The sequence below is a fragment of the Suricata suricatta genome, chromosome 6 (assembly GCF_006229205.1).
Source record: "Suricata suricatta isolate VVHF042 chromosome 6, meerkat_22Aug2017_6uvM2_HiC, whole genome shotgun sequence".
NCBI classification, from domain to species: domain Eukaryota; kingdom Metazoa; phylum Chordata; class Mammalia; order Carnivora; family Herpestidae; genus Suricata; species Suricata suricatta.
In genome coordinates, this window is record NC_043705.1 from 35,781,826 (window position 1) to 35,800,891 (window position 19,066).

The 19,066-nt window shown below is 37.4% G+C and overlaps 1 protein-coding gene across 3 annotated transcripts in view; it reads left to right on the forward strand.

Moving 5' to 3' along the window:
- TCERG1 (transcription elongation regulator 1) overlaps window positions 1-19,066 on the forward strand; it is a 60,101-nt gene that overhangs the window by 5,178 nt on the left and 35,857 nt on the right. For 2 of the 3 annotated variants that reach the window (XM_029942196.1, XM_029942197.1), the window contains exons 2-8: window positions 2,209-2,434; window positions 4,883-5,035; window positions 5,940-6,363; window positions 10,612-10,854; window positions 16,385-16,585; window positions 17,289-17,401; window positions 18,160-18,248. In XM_029942196.1, the coding sequence (XP_029798056.1) occupies window positions 2,209-2,434; window positions 4,883-5,035; window positions 5,940-6,363; window positions 10,612-10,854; window positions 16,385-16,585; window positions 17,289-17,401; window positions 18,160-18,248 (1,449 nt within the window). Of the gene's footprint in view, window positions 1-2,208; window positions 2,435-4,882; window positions 5,036-5,939; window positions 6,364-10,611; window positions 10,855-15,190; window positions 15,254-16,384; window positions 16,586-17,288; window positions 17,402-18,159; window positions 18,249-19,066 lie in introns of all 3 variants that reach the window. The other variant, XM_029942195.1, reaches the window with a different exon arrangement.

A 19,066-nucleotide genomic window follows, 5' to 3' on the forward strand; every position in this document is an offset into this window, starting at 1 on the left:
CACATCTTTTCAAGCTTCAATAGTAAATATTCTGCTACTATGTATTAAATACTGCATGCGTTGCCCAAGCTAAGATGAAACCACATCATAAATCAATAAGCATTTTGCATTTTCTTTCATTATCTACTCAAAGTCCTGCCTACTGCACCTCTAAACATTTCATTAAATGTCCTCATCTTTAAAGTGAGGTTGATGATGCAGTTGACGCTTGAACAGTGTGGAGTTAGGGCTGCTGTCCTGCCCCCACAACCTGAGAATTCAGATAAAACTTCTGCCTCCCCCAAGGCTTACCTTTTAACAGCTTACTTCACTCTTCTCTGGGGAGCCTTCCCCATAGCATAAGCAGTTGATTAACAAATATTTTGTATGTTAAATATATTCTATACTGTATTCTTACAATAAAATAAGGTAGATAAAAGAAAATGTTACGTGATTCATAAGGCGGAGAACATGATTTAGCACTGTACTGAATTTATTTAAAAAATTCGCCTGTAAGTGGACCCATGCAGTTCAAATCTGTTTTGTTCGAGGCTCACCTGTAGCATCCATCTCATAGGGTTATTCTGATGGTTAAATGACTTAAAAAGACTTTAGAGCACTGCCTGACACAAGGTGAGCAGAGTTAATATATATATATTTTTTCAAAAAGCACTTGTAAGAAGAGATAGGTAATACCACTTATGTGATACACCTATCTGTTTAAATGCCATGGAAAAAACAAACCAGGGTGATGACCTAGAGGTTGAAGGATGGGGTGGGGTGCAGTGTAGCGAACGACTTGTCCTTTAGTTAAAGAATACACGTGATCTCTTAAGCTGCTACCCCCACCCCCTGTAAAAACATTGTGGGTGAAAGTAATTTCCAAAAGTTGCAAAAATGAAGTAATACACTTAGTGTTAATATTTTACCTCTCTGCTTTATCATTTGTACACGTGCATGTTCTCTTTTACTCCGAACCATTTGAGGGTAAGATCCATATACTATGGTCCTTTATTCCTAAATAGTCAAGTGTCTGTTTTCTAAGAATGGATACGCTCTCCTCCCTAACTACAACACAGTTATCAACTTCATAAATTTACACTGATCCCGTGCTTGCTCTCCATAGCCCAGTGTTGTCTATTAACTCACTATGTCCTATATGGCATTTCTTCTCTCTAGTACGGAATCCAGTCGAGTTAGTATTGGGTTGTCATCTGTTTCGCTTCCTTTAAAATCTAGAACATTTCCACAGCCTTCCTTTGTCTTGTATGTATAACGTTGACATTTGTGAAGAATACAGCCCTCCTTTCTCCCTTCTTCATGGAACACTCCTCATTTTGTGTTTGTCTGATATTTCCTCATTATTAGATTGAGCTTATACATTCTTGCCTGGAAGAGGTGATAGTGTGTCCCTCTCAGTCACATGGTATCCATTTATCCTTTTTATTTTTTATTTTTATTTTTATTTATTCATTTTAATGTTTTGTTCATTTTTGAGAGAGAGACAGACAGACAGACAGTGTGAGCAGGGGAGGGCCAGAGAGAGAGGGAGACACAGAATCCGAAGACGGGCTCCAGGCTCATGAGCTAGCTGTCAGCACAGAGCCTGACGTGGGGCTCGAACCCACAAACCACGAGATCGTGACCTGAGCTAAAGCCGGATGCTCAACTGACTGAGCTACTCAGGCGCCCCATTATTTATTTATTTTTTGAGAGAGAGAGTTTGCATGAGCGGGGAGGGGCAGGGGGAGAGGAAGAGAGAATCCCAAGCAGGCTCCACACCCAGGAAGGAGACGGATGTGGGGCTTGATCTCACTGCTTTGAGATCATGACCTTAGCCGAAATCTAGAGTCCAAAGCTCAACTGACCGAGCCAGCCAGGTGTCCTCATTTATTCTATTTAGGTGATAATAATTTTGATCACTTGGTCACGGTGTTGTCCAATTTCCCTAATATGTAGTTGGTGTTTCTTCATCCTCCCCTGCAACTGTAAATAGCATGTGGGGAGACATTTTAAGACCATCCGATGTCATCCTCATCCAAATTTCCTCCTGGATTTATTGACCATGATCATTCTTACTGATGCACTTTTTACTACGATGGTTGCAAAATGATGACTTCCAGTTCCACTTGCTCTTAAGGGCCTCTTAAATTTGATTTTAATTAGAGACGAACAGCCACATTTTATACGTTCAAGAAGGAAACATTTATATGTTGCTTTCCCACACAGGATGGCTCAACAGCAGGCCTTGAGGTTCCGAGGCCCAGCTCCCCCACCAAATGCAGTGATGCGAGGCCCACCTCCTCTCATGCGGCCTCCTCCACCTTTTGGTATGATGCGAGGCCCCCCCCCACCGCCTCGGCCCCCCTTCGGACGTCCTCCTTTTGATCCCAGTATGCCGCCAATGCCCCCTCCAGGAGGGATTCCTCCACCAATGGGCCCTCCACACCTGCAGGTAAAGACTGTAGAAGTTGTCGATTCTTCGTCAGGGTCATTGTGTATGAGTTTTGCTTAAAAACTGGTTCTTAGTTTCATTGTATATGAAAATGGGAGCTAAAGAGAACATCCGTATGTAAATGTGTTGCTCCAAAAGCAGCAGTAACATAATTAGTAAAGAAATTGCAAACGGGAATTTATTAGGTGGTGAAAAGCCATAGAAAAACATACATATAAAACTGGGAATCAGGAGGGTAGTTCTTACCTGCCTTATATCTTGAGAATTGTCTCTAGTGATCTATCTTTATGGGAAATGAAATTTGAAATCTTAATATAGAGAGTGGAGGAAACATTTTCAATGATAATGTTGCCAGTAAGTATACATATTTAAATATGATAAAGTATATATATTTCTGAGCAATTCTCCTGGTAAAACGATGCCTAGGATAGGATTTCGATTTTCTCTGCCTGGGGGAAAGTAGGGTTATCTTACACTTTTAGAAGTCGAATTATTGTGGGATTTCTTTAAATAAAAACTTTTCTGGTGTTTTAACTTGAAGCATAATATTCCTCTCTAGTTTATGTAGACTCAGTTATTGTTGGAAATGATGTGGTGAAGGTATCAAGTCTCAAACGTCTACTTTTGAGAATGTATTCTTTCTGTTTGAGTATGTATCTTTGTTTTCTTAGTTTATCCAGCCCGCACACCCCTGAAACCAAATAAATATAATGCTGTCATCTACTCTCTCCGTTAGCTTGGATAATCAAGAATGAACCTACTAAAAATAGAAAAGGGTAATGATGTAGCGTTTAGGTGATGTTAACTCATTGTAGATAGGGTTATATTTATGGAAGAGACACACAGTTTTAGTATTTTGCTCAATAATTGTATTGCCTTTCAAGTAATGGATACTTCTTATCCCTCTTAAAAAAATGTTAAATGGTGTTATATTTCTTTGAAGATTAGAATAAGAACTAGCTCTTTGACCTACTGACTCCGGTATAACTTATTATAGATGGATATATTCTAATTTGTGCTTTCAAGAGTTAAATCTGCTTGTAGAATATTATAAAATGTAACAGTCTAATGTAACCCTCTGATGGAAATAAGTCAGATAGTGTAATGTGATACTTTGTAATGTTATGATGCTTCTCTTGTTCTCGGTGGATAATTGTGTGGTTTTACTTAAATTCAAATGATTTCCAGCTAATGGTGCATGAGACGTATTTGGGGTGGTTATTTCAGAGAACATGGGTCTATGTGCTGATGTTGGAAAGATACGAAACTGAATCCAGAAAAACGTGGAGTATGGGAAAGATGATGTTCTTAGGAAAAGGAAATGCATTTTCACATTATTAGTATGATGTCCATTGCATTATACATAGTAAGATGCTTTGAATAATTGAATTTTAATGTTACTTATAGATTATAGAGGAAATCTTTTTAGTTCCTATTCCGAATCTGTTTTTAAAATGTCAGGCCACTTTGCTACTAAGATATAGCAGTTTCAGTTAAATTGTTTTGGTTCGAGGTCTTGTGTCAGCAGTCACTGAAGAAGAATGACAGTGAAGGAATTATCAGAGATAGAAGTGGATCAGTAATGGCTCCCGATATTTTTATAATTCTTTTTTTTTAAATTTTTTTATGGTTTTTATTTTTGAGAGACACAGACAGTGCGAGCAGGGGAGGGCAGAGAGAGAGGGAGACACAGAATCTGAGGCAGGCTCCAGGCTCCGAGCTAGCTGTCAGCACAGAGCCTGACATGGGACTCAAACCCTTGAACCGTGAGATCATGACCTGAGCCGAAGCTGGACGCTTAACCGACTGAGCCACCCAGGCACCCCTAAATTTTAATGATATACTTAAATTCTTATTTTCCACTAAAAGTAAAATGGGTAACTATTTTGTTATATCTTTTAAAGTTATTGATGTTTATGTGTTTGAGCTACATTATTAGTATTGCTTGAAAAAATAGGAAATGATGAATTTTTTCTTAGCTTACAGTTACTTCTTATAGGAAAAGAAAACAAAGGTTTAGGTATAGCTGATTTTTCTTTGCTTAGGAACTTATTTATAAATTATGTTTCTGTTATGTCTGGTTCCTGTGGCCGGTGAGTTGTGGAGGCAGTGGTGTGCCTAGTGTTAAGCAGGATCTATATAACTCATGTTTTTCCTTCTGAAAATAATCCAGTGCCCAGTGTATGAAATATGCAGTTAAAGTGTAAAGAATAAAGCAAGATTCACCCATAATGCTTTTTATCCTGTTAGTATTTTCATGAATTTCCTTCTAGTCTGTTTTGTGGCCTTTTTTGTTCAAGAGAAACTTTACTTCTATAACCTAGATGAATGTATTTGAATGGACGGTAAAACTAGTTTGTCTTACAGTACTTGATGTTTGGGTCGAATTTACTAATTTGAAGGCAAAAAAGATAAGTACAAGTGACCATTATTGTTGTTAATTAACAGAGACCACCTTTTATGCCTCCACCTATGGGAACCATGCCTCCTCCTCCTGGTATGATGTTCCCACCAGGAATGCCTCCTGTGACTGCTCCTGGTACTCCAGTACTGCCTCCTGCTGAGGAGATATGGGTTGAAAATAAAACTCCAGATGGGAAGGTAAATTATAAAGTATATTTAGGTTGTGATCTTCTTGGTGACAAGAGAGTAAAAGTTAAGAGTTCTGGCAGATGGACATCAACGACAGTATCCTCACCAATTAAAATAAGTACTCAGAAAAGCACCGGATAGGGTAGACTTCAAGAAAGACTCACTGGATTGGACGTCCGCATAGACATAATACGGTTGTCTGGAGTGCTTTTATGTGTTCATCTGTGATTCTGGAAGCTTGTATCTTAAATATGTGTCATGAGTCTCCAAAACAACTCTGAGGTTTAGTGTTAGCTAGGAGGCCTTCTGGAACTCAACCTGTAGTACTCACAGCTAGGACTGATGACAGTGAAAGGATCCCAAGCAAAACAAGCACAGGAAAAAAGGTGCATGGGTCCAAGACTGGAGGGGACCAAGCAGAAGCTTCCAGGAGTCCTGTCAGTGGAGTCACACAGGATGTTTAATTCCTCCAGCATGGAATGGTGACGACATGTGTGAAGTGTTGTCTGTCAGGGAAGTTTGCCTGAGCCAAGGTAGTTGTGGGTTTTCAGTAAATGATGGGAATCCTTTTAAATTCAGGTTTCCAAATGTCAGAGGCCAACTTTGTAAGCAGGGCTTTCTGAGGAGAGTAGCCTACGGCCTGCTGTTAACTTTCTGCACAAAATATAACCTCGATTTTCCTTTTTGTGTTAAAAATACAGTGTGCTCATTGTAGAAAATGAGGGGAAGGGGGAGAAGGGAAAATTACTTACAGTTTCATTTTATACCAACAGCCAATTTCCCTTTAAGGTTTTTTTCCTCTTTTCTAAGTTTTTTTTTTTTAATGCCTTTTAAGAGACAATATAGTTGCATTAGTGTGTGTTAATGATAGTTTACAGATTCTGGGATACCAATGATTTTGCTTCTTCTGCAGGTTTATTATTATAATGCTCGGACACGTGAATCTGCATGGACCAAACCAGATGGAGTTAAGGTTATCCAGCAGTCAGAACTGACACCTATGCTTGCAGCCCAGGCTCAGGTCCAGGCCCAGGCGCAGGCGCAGGCGCAGGCCCAGGCCCAGGTCCAGGCGCAGGCACAGGCACAGGCTCAGGCGCAGGCGCAGGCCCAGGCCCAGGCCCAGGCTCAGGCCCAGGCTCAGGCCCAGGCCCAGGCCCAGGCCCAAGCACAGGCTCAGGCGCAGGTGCAGGCACAAGTCCAAGCACAAGCAGTAGGAGCTTCCACCCCTACCACCAGTAGCCCAGCACCTGCAGTGTCCACTTCAACATCATCATCCACCCCATCCTCTACCACCTCTACCACAACAACTGCCTCTTCGGTTTCGCAGACAGTATCAAGTGAGTACCAGTCAGCATGTGTTTTCATTTAGGGGTTAGAGAAATGGACAGGTAGGGACTGCACTGCAAAATGATCCTAGCGTGTCAGGTATTATCCTTCCTGTTATTTAAAATACGTTTTTGACATTAAGCCTTTTGGGCTAAGAAAGAACAGAAATTTCCATCAGTAGAAGAAATTATTTGTCCTGTTGGAAGTCATGAAGCTAAACTGGGAAGTGCAGAGGTAGCTGTTCATCTTGACCAATAGGAATAACCCTGGGTGCTGTGGGGCTTGTAAAATAAGTATAAGTGTTGGTCCCTGTCTTATAGGGCTTCCGGTTTTTCTGAGGCAAGAATAATGCAGCTGAAACAATCAGAGAGTAGTATACACAGTGAAAATAGAAGACGTAGGAATTCAAGGAAGGGGGAGACAAGGTTGATCATGAAGGATGTGTGGTAGGATTTGAGTAGATTGGAAAGTAAAGACCAGTCTTTCAGGTAAGGGGAACGTCATAAACAAAGGTCAGGAGATGAGGATAAATGCAGTTTATTGGATTGTTAAGAAGCTCTTCTGAGGTGGGGATCTGTTATATTGGTTAACAGATTGAGTAGGAGTGAGACCAGGTTACAGAGGGTTTTAAGAACCAGGCAAATGGGTGAGGCAGGCAGGTTCCAGGGTCTAGTATAAGTGTTCTGAAAGATTTTCCTGCTGTTCTTTTTTGTTTGGGGGGTGGGGGGTAATACTGAATCAGGGGAAGTTACAAGGAACTTCTCCGTGATCTCATTTAGAGATAGGTATGTCTTAAAATCGAATACAGGCAGATGAATAAAGAGTGGAGATAGAAAGGTAAGAGAATTTTCAGGTGTAATGTCACAAAGGCCCCAAGGTTGCCCTTTTCTAAAAATTTGAGAGTGGGTTAATAGCAGATTTTAGGAATGGGGAGAGAAGTTCTTTTAACTTGTTTAAAAGATTGTCAATACATATACTATTAGTTCTGGGAGGTTTCTCTTTACATATGTGCTGCTATTTAATTTATAAGCTGAGATTGAGCCCCAAAATATTTAAGTAATGATTTTATTGATATGGTTATTTGTTATGATATTGGTATGAAGACGCCTAGTCATCCCTATAAGTGATTAGAAGTTGGATTATTTTGCTACCTGGATAATAGATGAGAATAAGAAAAGTGCCCTAGCTTCAGGGACTTGGGAATTATTAGTGTGTTTTATCCTGAAAGAAATATGTACATGAGAGGGATTTAATCAAAGTAGATTCTTTCAAATTTTATCGCATTTGATCGATACAAAAAGTAACTGAAGAAATAAGGTATACCTAATATGGAGACAATTTTTAATGGCTGTAGTTGATATTTTTGGGACAACTTGAGGGCAAATGCACTTAGTAGGGAGATGTAATTAATGCTTTGTAAGTCTGTTCTTTCTTAGCCAGGGTGGATTCTGATAGGGAAGTATGACAGTGACAGCAGCTGCTGGCTGAGGGGCTTTGCCTTTGTATAGGCCAGTGCTTCTAACAACCTGTGTGGTGAGGCAGGAGTTTTTACAGGGTACCTGTCGTGGCCATGGCAGGAGGGGGTTAATAAAAGCATTGCAGTTCTTTGTGGAGGCCCTGTGTTGTTCCTTCTTAGGAAGGAAAAGTAGTAGTACTTTGTTTTAAGGGAGGTTGGAAGTGAAATAATTTAACTGTCCTGTGTGTATTCCATTTCTGTATTCAAGTGGGCTGTCCATAGGCCCATAGCTGTCTTGCTGCTATGAGCTATTGTATTCAGAACTCCTTTTTGTCCTTTTTTGCACTGCCCTTCAGTGATTGGGAGGGCTTTATGTGAAAGGATGTTTTTTTACTGCCTTTAAACATTAATTTTGATGGTCTGACTATTCCTGACATCTGTTTTTATTTCACTTGATTCAGTATCCTAAAGTGTTGTCCTACTACAATCTTAGTATTTCTCCATCTTTTGCATTCACTTGTCTTTTTTTAATTAAGACCTGAGGCTGTATAAGTAATATATTTTGAGGCCCAGCGTTTTACCTAGTTACTTTAGCGAAAGGAGTTAGTAGGAATTTTTCTGAGCATTAAGTCCTAGCTACCATTTTCCTGGTTTCCCATTGAATTCTTTCCTTGCCTTTATCTCTTTCCTCTCATGACTCATGGCCACTAATCAAATTTAGAAAATCCTGTGTCAGCAGGAGGATGGGTTGAGTGAATAACTTTTTGCCATCTCCACTGGTGTTCTTTTCCACTTGAAGTTTGATGCTTTTGTAACTCCTATTCTTTTCCTGATTGCAGTACTTTTTAAAAAAATAATTATCTCTAGTAACTGTATCTAAATATTACCATAACATTAAAAAAATGTAATTGTATGAACTGCAGTATAGACCTGTGGGTAAATGGAAATAAAAATTAAGAAATTTATATTTTAGCCCCAGTTGAGCATAAACTCATTTTATCCTGTGCAAGTTTGTGAAAAATGCTGATGAAATCCTGCTTCTCAGGGAAGTTGGGAAGAATAACTAGATCTATTTTCAGCCATTACAATAGATTACAAATGCTAAGTGGTATATTTATGGGACTGGGCAAATGTTGCATGTAATTTGTATTTTTCACACTGTTATAAAACTATATATTAATGTGATACTGTACCCTAAGGCTAGGTCTATGCTAGACCAACAATTCATTCCTGGGCCCCTGAAGATACTTGTTTGGCCCTGCTGTCTATTTAGCCAAGGTGAGTCCCTCATTAACAAGTATGAAATTGCTCACATCTTCCCAGCCTAAGTGAGTTTTTCATTATTAGGAGGTGAAAAAAGATGCAAATTTTTTCAGTTGGAGTATTGGGTGGCTTGTATTAAACAGTGTGCTTTCCTTTAGGATAAAATTGGCGTAAAGATTGGGAATGCACTGTTTTATTTCATTTAATCTGATACTTTCATTTTAGTCCAGTACAGGTAGTTGGAAATTTTTCTTTACATCCAAAAAAAAACCAAAGAAAAAAAAAACCCAGCAACAACCCATGAAATATTTGTTACCAATGAATTACCAAAAATGAGTTTTGTGTTAGAACTAAATGGGTTATAAACAAATAACAAAACTGTTTTATAACACTTGAATACTGAAACTTTTAAAGTATAGAATACAAATTTTATTTTTTGGTCACAATTTGATTTTAAATGTAACTAGAGATGAAATGTTTTATTTTTGATACTTAAAAATAATGTATTAGAATCAAATTATCTCAATTTCACATTCTCCTGGTCTCTCACACTGGAAGTCTGAGTCACTATTTTTTTCTTTTTGTTTTTACCTTTTTATTTTTTAATAACTGTAGAGAAACCCAACTTGTTATTTACTCCATTTGTTCATACTTAGTCATTAGTTACTGCATACCTTTTTCTCTCTGTTCTTTCTTGCTTGGACAATTCCAGATAGGTTGACACTGATTTTCCCCATCTCTGTTCTTCCTTTCCTTCCTATTCATCCGCCAGGTTAATTCATCAAATGAACATATAGAAGCCTTCATTTTGCCTCCCCTACACCCCTTTTACATTCATGAAGTCATACACATAACATGAATGCATTCTTATAAAAAGTTTAAACTCTAATGAAGGATATGTAGCAAAATGTGAATGGCATACACAGATGCAATGAGTACATACCTGTTGGTGTGCATCCTTTTAGGTCATTTCTCTACATTTACACAAGTTCTTCCCTTTCCCTACCCAGTAAAGTGCAAACTCCTTAGCCTTCTGTCAAAGCCTTCTTTATGCTTCTGGTCTGCCTTTCCAGCCATAACTCACTGGTTCTTTTGGTATGCGTAGTGTTTTACTAGGTGACAGCTTGCCTTGTATTTTCTAAACATTTCCCTGTTGCTTCCTCCTCTTTGTTTTCATTCACTTTTCCTACCACTTGCTTATTTTCTCCTTCCACTCTGTCATTGTCCTTGTTGAAATCCCAATCTTTCAAGGCCTGTCATCACAGTATATAATATTTTCTGTACCCTTTCACAGTTAGAAATGGTCTTTGCGTCTTGGTTTATACTCCTATACATTTATCGCATTTCACTTTATATTTCAGTTAATTTTTAGATTTCATTTAACTATCTTCAAGCTTTTTAAAGACAGAGACTTTGTTACAAATGTCTCGCGGTGCATGGAATGGGCTCTTGAATACTTACTGAATGAGTGAATGATGGATGAATATAGTAAGATTGTTTATGAAGGAATGATACATATTTTTGTTTTATCTTTTATCAGCACCCACAACACAAGATCAGACCCCAAGCTCTGCTGTTTCAGTTGCCACGCCTACAGTTAGTGTTTCAGCTCCTGCTCCTACAGCCACACCTGTGCAGACCGTTCCCCAGCCGCACCCCCAGACGTTACCTCCCGCTGTTCCTCACTCAGTACCTCAGCCAGCAGCAGCAATACCTGCTTTTCCACCAGTCATGGTACCTCCGTTTCGTGTTCCCCTTCCTGGCATGCCAATTCCGCTTCCAGGTAAATCAGGAGATGAGAATCGTCCTTTCTAGCTATGTTTTCATATTGTCAGTTAGTTTGTTCTCATGTGTCTGTTGCATTTGGAATTTGCCTTGAATCTCACCTGTTTGAAATGTTTTTAAAAGATTCATGGCTAACTGCAATATTTTCTCTTCAGTTTTGGTAAATGTCCTTTTTGTTGTTGTTGTTTACATGTCTTATAATTAGAGCCACATTTGAAGCTACACTCATTTTTGGATAATGGCCTCAGTGAATTAAAGAATGATCATCTTTTCCTGTAACTATGTTCAAATGCAATTTCTTAAAGGATTGAGTGTAAAGTTGAGAAATTACAAGTCATTAATAGCTGCTAACTAAGCAAGTGATTTTCTATATAGTGCCGTTGTAAGCACTTTACATGTAATAACTCATTTTAATTTTTGCAATTATCCTGTGAGGTAGGTACATAGGCAGGCTAAATTACTTGCCCATGGACACATAGCTAATGAGTGATGGTGTTGGGATTTGAGCTGGGTGCTCCAGACCCAAATACCATGCTCCTAATAACTTTGTGTTACACTGGGAAGAAAATGCGAGTCACTGAACTATAAGAAACTGATCTTAAAGCAAAGCCAGAACTTACTCTTGTAACAATTGTGAAGCGAAGTATAACCTGTACCATTTAACCATTTAAGTAATTCTAGTGAGATTGTGGAGTAGAATTTTCCCTCTAGGGATCCAGCAGCTGTAGTGTTGGGCATCCTCATTTGAATGCATTTGTTAATGACAAACACATTTATCCCTTAACCCGTGGTCTCTTCTCCTAGTATTACAACTGGAAGCTTTTGTGACTTAGAGACCAAAGGTTCACAGTTTTTGCTGTAATGTTTGTGGCAAAGATGAATAGAATGTAGGCCTCTTTTCTCCTATTTTCACATTCCTTCCCCTTTATTGTAATAGTTTTTATGTAAGAAGAGAGTGTATTAGATCCATTTCTTAGATTTGCACATATTTTAATTATCACTGCTTTTCTAATTGTCCTTTTCTTTGTGAACACTTGGAAAAGAAGTAGTCGCTTAGATATTACACCTTAACAAGAAAGAAAAACTAAAAATTTAAGAATTAAATTAAAAATTAAGTTTTTCCCCCCATAGGAAAAACGTTTTGCACATTGTTGATGTAGTGTCAGATATGCCCAATCTGTGATGTTTAAGAAACTCAAATCACTTGAAAGAAAATAAGAGGGAAACCAAAAATGTTTCCTCATACTAGGGATTGCTCTTTTTCTAAATTAAGTTTCAGACAAGCATCTGGGTACCCTTTGGATATACTTTGTGTAGAAAACTAAGTGATAAATGGAGAACAGCTTGACGTTGGTCATAGCCTCTCACAGTCTTGGTCAAGGACAGTATTCAGACCAGATAGTGGATTCTGAATGATCTGAAGGAGCTTGGGGTCGTTACTTCTGTAGAGAGGGGATTGAGAGGTAGCATAGTAATTACTGAAGTAATTACTGAAGTAATTGAGAGGCTTTCTAAAAGGACTTTGTTTTGCTTTGGAGTTTCTCAACAGGACCAGTGGGTGAAAGGTACAGAGTAGCAAAATTCATTTCTATAGAATGTTGAATTTTTTCACAATAAAATCCCTTCACTTATATCCCTACTTTGATGTCATAGTCTTCTCTGACCCTTATGACCCCATCTTTAAATTTTAGAACACATGGTGGTGACTGAGCAGAAGAGGTGGTACTTACGATGCAAGTTTGGCAGTAAAAGGCATTTGGTAAATGGCAGCCACTAATGTCATTTTGTAAGTCATATGGGAGAGAGCTTGAGTCGGAAAATGTGTAAAAATTTGTCCAGGTTGCCAAGATTCTTTAAAGAGATACTTAATGTCTTCTAGAAAGTAATAATACTTGTTTATATAGTAAGGCATCTTTGATACCAATGTTCATTTTCTTATTCTCCCCCCCCCCCTTTTTTAAGATTTTTATTTTTAAGTAATCTCTATACACAATGTGGGGCTTGATCACACACCCCAAGATCAAGAGTTGTACACTGTACTGACTGAGCCAACCAGGTGCCTCTCATATTCCCTTTTAATTCAGTTCTCCACAGTGCTTTAGTGAAAAAGGAAGAAAAATAAGACTTGTTTTTTTTCCTTCCCAAATCTTTCATGTGTGATGGGATTGATCTCTGTTTTTTTTCTATCAGCTTTTTTACTCTTTATCAATTTGGCAGTAAGGTGAACAGGGAGGATTTGGATATAATTTGTCTTGGAGCTTTAAGTTCTATCTGTAATAGCCATGTATGGCTCTAATGAGAATGATTAAGGGAGGGATAGTCAAAAGGAAAGAATGGAATGGAAGAGTTGTAGGTCTAGTACGGGAATAAGTTGGAGTTGGGATAGTAAATTGGTTTAGAATTCTGGCACATCTTCTAAGACTATAAAGATCTTATTTGGAATGTAAGAAACTTACTATCAGTGATGTCAGAACGAATCAAAATGCTAAATGGAATTTTCTAATTTCCTAGTAGAACATAGTTTGAGGATAAAGTTACAGGAAAATTGAACAGATGTTCCCTTGAAATAGAAGATTAAACATTTAGATGTGTGGTAATTTTGTGACTCTCTTGTATGTAAACACCCTCAAAGAAAACCTTAGGTTTATCTTCTCTTTTTCACATGAGAAGAAATACAATATGACCTTTCAGTATGGTTTGTGTGTTGTTAGTGAAATACAGGAGTTCTGTGTTGGCCCAGTTGATGCTTAACAATGACAGTTAGACCTAAGTATGAATACATTGGATTTTCTTCTGTTTAGGTTGAATAGTTAAGATCACTTTTTGGGGGATGGTTGTGGAGAACATTTTTTGAGAATATAGTTCATATGGTCTAAATTAAATTTCCAGTGCTTGCTTAATAGTTTCATTGGTCCTGCAGATGGCAGTATTTGTACTAATTTAAACTTAATATGTGCTGTAACTTCCTTAACCAAATGAATTTTTCCATTGCTTTCTTTTAACATTAGGGAAAACAAGTTTATACATATAGTTTAACTCAGCATGCTTTTATGATCCACTGCTTTTGTTTTCATTTCAGAGTTAATAGAAAGCTTAGCTTTAATATTCTTTATTTAAAATTGTAATTAAGAATTTAAAGACATTTTCCAAAAATTGGCAGTATTTTTGTGTGTGTGTGCGCGTGAACTTAGGTACATTATTTACAAACCCAGGGGTTTAATTTCAATTTTCACCTCTTAAGTTTAGACAGATTCTTCTCCTATACTTGAACGGGGAAAGTAGTATGTTATTTTAAATTTTTATTGCCACCAAACTAGGTTTAGTTTTTTGAGCCAGAACAAATAGAAATTAAAATTCAATCCCTGAACCCCCTTTCCTTCTGCCTTCAGCCTTTTCTTTAAAAATTTTTTTTAAAATTCACACTTCATTTTGGATTTCTTCACTTAATCAGTCTTAGTTTTCCAGCTTTTCCTTTCATTCCCTTTCTATCACTATTGAAATGCATCATGATGAGTCTTCATTCTTCTAAGAACGTAATTTCCATTCTTTAGTACAAGTGCTACTCCTTTAGTTGGCTTCAATAACAGAGGGTTCTGAAGCAATCAGCCCGTGTAGTCATTAAGGATACTAAAGGGGCTGTATTTATGCTCACGGTCAGCCTGCTTCGACATTGTTTCAAGCTTGGGACATTCCACAGTGCAGGCACTAAACATGGATAGTTTGTCATTAGTTGAATGCGACCCTTCTTTTCATCTCTGCCCGTTTACTTAAGATACTATGTGCAGTGGAATATTTGGATCCATCTCATACCTTACTCTCTTCCTTTCTCCTGCACCCCTCTTTGTCCTGTCTTATTCTTTTTCTCCTTCTGCCTGGTTATGCTCCATGCCTCAGCTTCTGCATGTAGTTCCCTCTTAGGAGCAGCACAGAGAAAGTGGCTTGTCAGTGTCATGCTGCATCTGCCTTTTGCTGGTATCTAAGCAACAGCAGCATGGGTTTGATGTCCTGTGGGAAAATGTCCCACATGAGAACTTGTTGCATATATATAATGAAGGGGCTTTGTTCGTTGACTTTAAACTCTTGAGACTCCTTCAGATATCATCAGAGCTGGTTTGATAAAAAGGTAATTGATGCTGTAATTTAGAATTAGTTATCCTTGGATTTGGCACTACTTCCCACAAAATGTCAAACACAAAGAACTTTTACTCTGTTCTTGGTCTTTTTCATTGGAAATAGCATTCTAAATTGTAGTGGTAAATTATTCCCCTGAATCCCAGTGGTAGCCGACATACCATGGCAGCTTTCCAACGTATGCTTGCTTATCCATTTTACAGGTGTAGCAATGATGCAAATAGTCAGCTGCCCGTATGTAAAGACAGTCGCTACCACCAAGACCGGTAATTTTTAAAACCATCTTAGTTTGTTTTGTCTGTAAGTTGGCATGGTAGTGAATGTTGTTGTTTATCCTTTTATTTATTTATTTTTGCCCAAGTGAGTGGATTTTTTTATATTTTTCTTTTTAATGAACAGTATAAATGCAGTTGTCATATTTGGCCAACACTTAATTTTCCCAATTGCCTGTAGTATTAGCTTCTTTGGTTCACAAAAGCAAATAAGGTCAGATCACTTTATATCTTAATTTTTGTAATAAGTGTAAACAACTTCATTCTCATACTCATAACATTTAATTTTGTTTTTTTTGATGTGTGTTTTTAAGTTAAATATAAAAAAATCATTTCCATGTGTAAAGTGATGTGATTATGCTTGCATGCTAATGAGTGTATGTGTGTGAATATTTGTGTGTAGTATAAATTTACATTTTAAAGTTACTGAAGATAGCTGCCGCAAACTTAAATTCTAGAAGAGGCTTAGAGGGTTTTTTTTCCCCCCAATTTGGATTTATATATCCTTAATTATTTGTATAATATCAGCTTGTTTAGCCGTCTTGTAAAAGAAGATTAACCTTGGCTTATCTTTTAAAAAAATAGTAGAAACTACCTTTTTAAAAAACCGACAAAATACTTAAAAGGGACATCTGACTTAATCACATATGTGTTGAAATAGATTTGATAACAAACTCAGTCATTTACTTTAAAACTGAGAATTTTATTCATATCTTTTTAGGTACCTTAGAACTAGAAAATTATTTTGCTTCAGGAAATATGCTTGTTGCCTTGATTTCATTAGAGTTTGAGAAATCCTTTATAAAAATACGTTTTTAGTCACATGTAGAGAATGTGTCATGATTTTTATAGTTTATGGTTAAGACTTCATCTTAACTGTGACCCAAATTTTTGACTGTTCTGAAGATACTTGTTGAGTTGATTTTCTGAATCTAATTGAGTTTAGATTTTAGAACTGAAGAGGGAAATAGCCTTAAGTGAATCACATTTTATATGATTTGTTTTTGTTCCAACTTGCTCATTCATTTATTAGTATTTAACAGGAAGATTTAGCTCGTATCTTAAAGTTTTATTTTGCATTGCGATTTGATACATGGACCTAACTTCTTCTTCTTCCTCTTCTAGGTGTGCTGCCAGGAATGGCCCCTCCTATCGTACCTATGATACACCCCCAGGTTGCTATTGCAGCTTCGCCTGCTACCTTAGCTGGAGCGACAGCAGTTTCTGAGTGGACCGAATATAAAACAGCTGATGGAAAGACATATTATTACAATAATAGAACTTTAGAATCAACCTGGGAAAAACCCCAAGAACTAAAGGAAAAAGGTATAGTTTTAATGACTTGTTGAGATGTAGTCAAAACCGTGATGCTATTAGAGTGCTGTTTGAAAAGCTGAGTTACTGCCTTTTCAGCACATTTGAAGGATTTGCTAATTCCGTAGCTGTTGGATTATTTATTTTTATCGAATTCATAAGCATGTATTTATTTAAAAAGCCAGTTCCACTTACAGGTTTGTCTGTGATTTTTCCATCCATCTAAAATTACACATATATACATATATATTTTTTTTCTACTGTTGTCAGGAATCACGTAATTATTCCATTGTGTAATTACTGAGATTGGTTGTATATTGTATGTATTCTGAAGAAAATAGGAGGCTCTTAAAGTCTTGGATGAAGGAGACTCATAATTTTATCACTGGTTCCTGTTTCTAAGTATCTTAGTGTCTCATCCTTTTCAGCAAAGTGACTCACTGCTACAAATGATAGGTGAATGACTTGAAAGATTTTATGTCCCTCTGAAATCAGTGGTTCTTTTTGACTGACGGTTTTCTCATGGTGTTGGAGTGAGGAGTTTGAAGTTGACCAGGACGTTAGATTGAAATTAATGATGATACAGAGAAGAGCGTTTTGTCTTTGTGGTTAATAACTTCTAGTTCTAAAGATCCTAACTGCTTAGTCTCTGTAATAAGTTCTTAGAAAGGTACACCAAAAAGCATCAAGTGACATTGTCTTAACTTTATAATAGAAAAATTAGAGGAGAAGATTAAAGAGCCAATTAAAGAACCTTCTGAAGAACCTCTGCCAATGGAGACGGAGGAGGAAGACCCTAAAGAAGAGCCGATAAAGGAGATAAAGGAGGTAAAGGGCCATGGCCCGTTGACCTGGGAGCCAGCACTAATTGTTGGGTACAACTTGCTTGTAATTTGAAAACTCGTCTGATACAGGTTCAGTTAATTGTTAAAATCTTGTTTCTGAGATTTCAGGGTTTTTTGAAGTTTGTCATTCAGTTTTTCCTTTGAAAATTGTGTTAAATTACGTCTTATAATAAACCAAGGCCCATAGAAAGAAAGGGCCTTGGACCAGAGCATGGACCCAATCTTTAGCCTCCTGATTTATAGACTTGTACATGGTAAAATTATAAGTACAGTTTTATATTTGAGGCATGTTATATTTTATCTGTCTTCTCCTGGAATAGAATGATGTCTAAACAGCACTAAAAAGAGCTCTACTTTTTTGAAGCTTCCTTCGAAACAGTAGTAGTCATGTTTATTGGTAAGGAAGTTGGCAGGAGAAACAAATAACCTTAAATGAAGAGGTCTTGTCTGACTTTCTCTACTGTGCTCTCCATTTCTGCTCCTAAGCAGATGGTCACTGAGTTTGTAAGATAGAATCGTCTACTCTTGCTGGCATCTGCTGTTGTAGAATTTGGCTCCGTCTAGGGTGCAAAGATTTAGAACTTTCTTAGAAATTCCTACTCACAGACTATCCTTCCTTTGTTAGTAACGGATCCTATGTTGGTTGCACTTTGAGGTGTTTGCAGTGTTAACTTGTATTTGTGTCGTATTTTGATATAGTTTCGTGATACTAATTAAATGGGAGTAACATCATTTCCGTAGGAGCCCAAAGAAGAGGAGATGACTGAAGAAGAAAAGGCTGCCCAGAAGGCAAAGCCAGTAGCTACTACCCCTATTCCTGGTACCCCGTGGTATGTACTTGCCGTACTTAGGAAGTTGCTTTATTTGATTATTTTTTTCTTAATTGCCATATTCGATTGTATTACATACTTTTATCATATAGAAAGAAAAGATGCTTTAAAAAACAGATGTCAAGTAGATGTTTTTATCTAATGAATATTTTGGTTCTTATTTCTTATATTATGGGTGTTCAAACCTAACACTCATTTGCTGCATTGAAACATTAATGGACATAATGGTACTGTTCCTTAATGTTTGTCACACATAATTACAGATTTGAGCCACTGTGAGATTCTGACTCTACTTTTTATTGTTTAACATACTTTGAGAATGATTTTGTGTGCATACCCACATATATGATTACATTTGTAGAAGTGTATAAAGTTGGCCTTTTATTGAAGTGTTGAATAGTAGACTTTTCTTTCCTTCTTTTGTTTGGTTTCTCCTTTTCTTCTTCTCCCTGCCTCACTGTCCTCTCTCCTGTTCCTGCTCCAGCCCATTTAATCCAAACAGTCTACAAACTGTAGTGAGTTGTTTCTTGAGTCTTGGAATCTATAGGTTCCCCTCCATTGTATTTTCATTGCTTTTTCCTTCTCATTTTTGCCATTTAAAAGATAAATATATTTGTTATATGGAGACTCACAGACTGGATTTTATTATTGCATCCCGATGGTACTGTTTTGAGTCTTCTATTCCTGATTTTCCTGCCAACTGTCAAGTAGATACAGAGAAATGATGAGATTCAGATTTGATCTTTTTGGCAAGAATAGCTCATAAGGGGATGTACCAGACATCCAGTGCCAGACCTTGTCTGGAGGTGTTTTTCGGT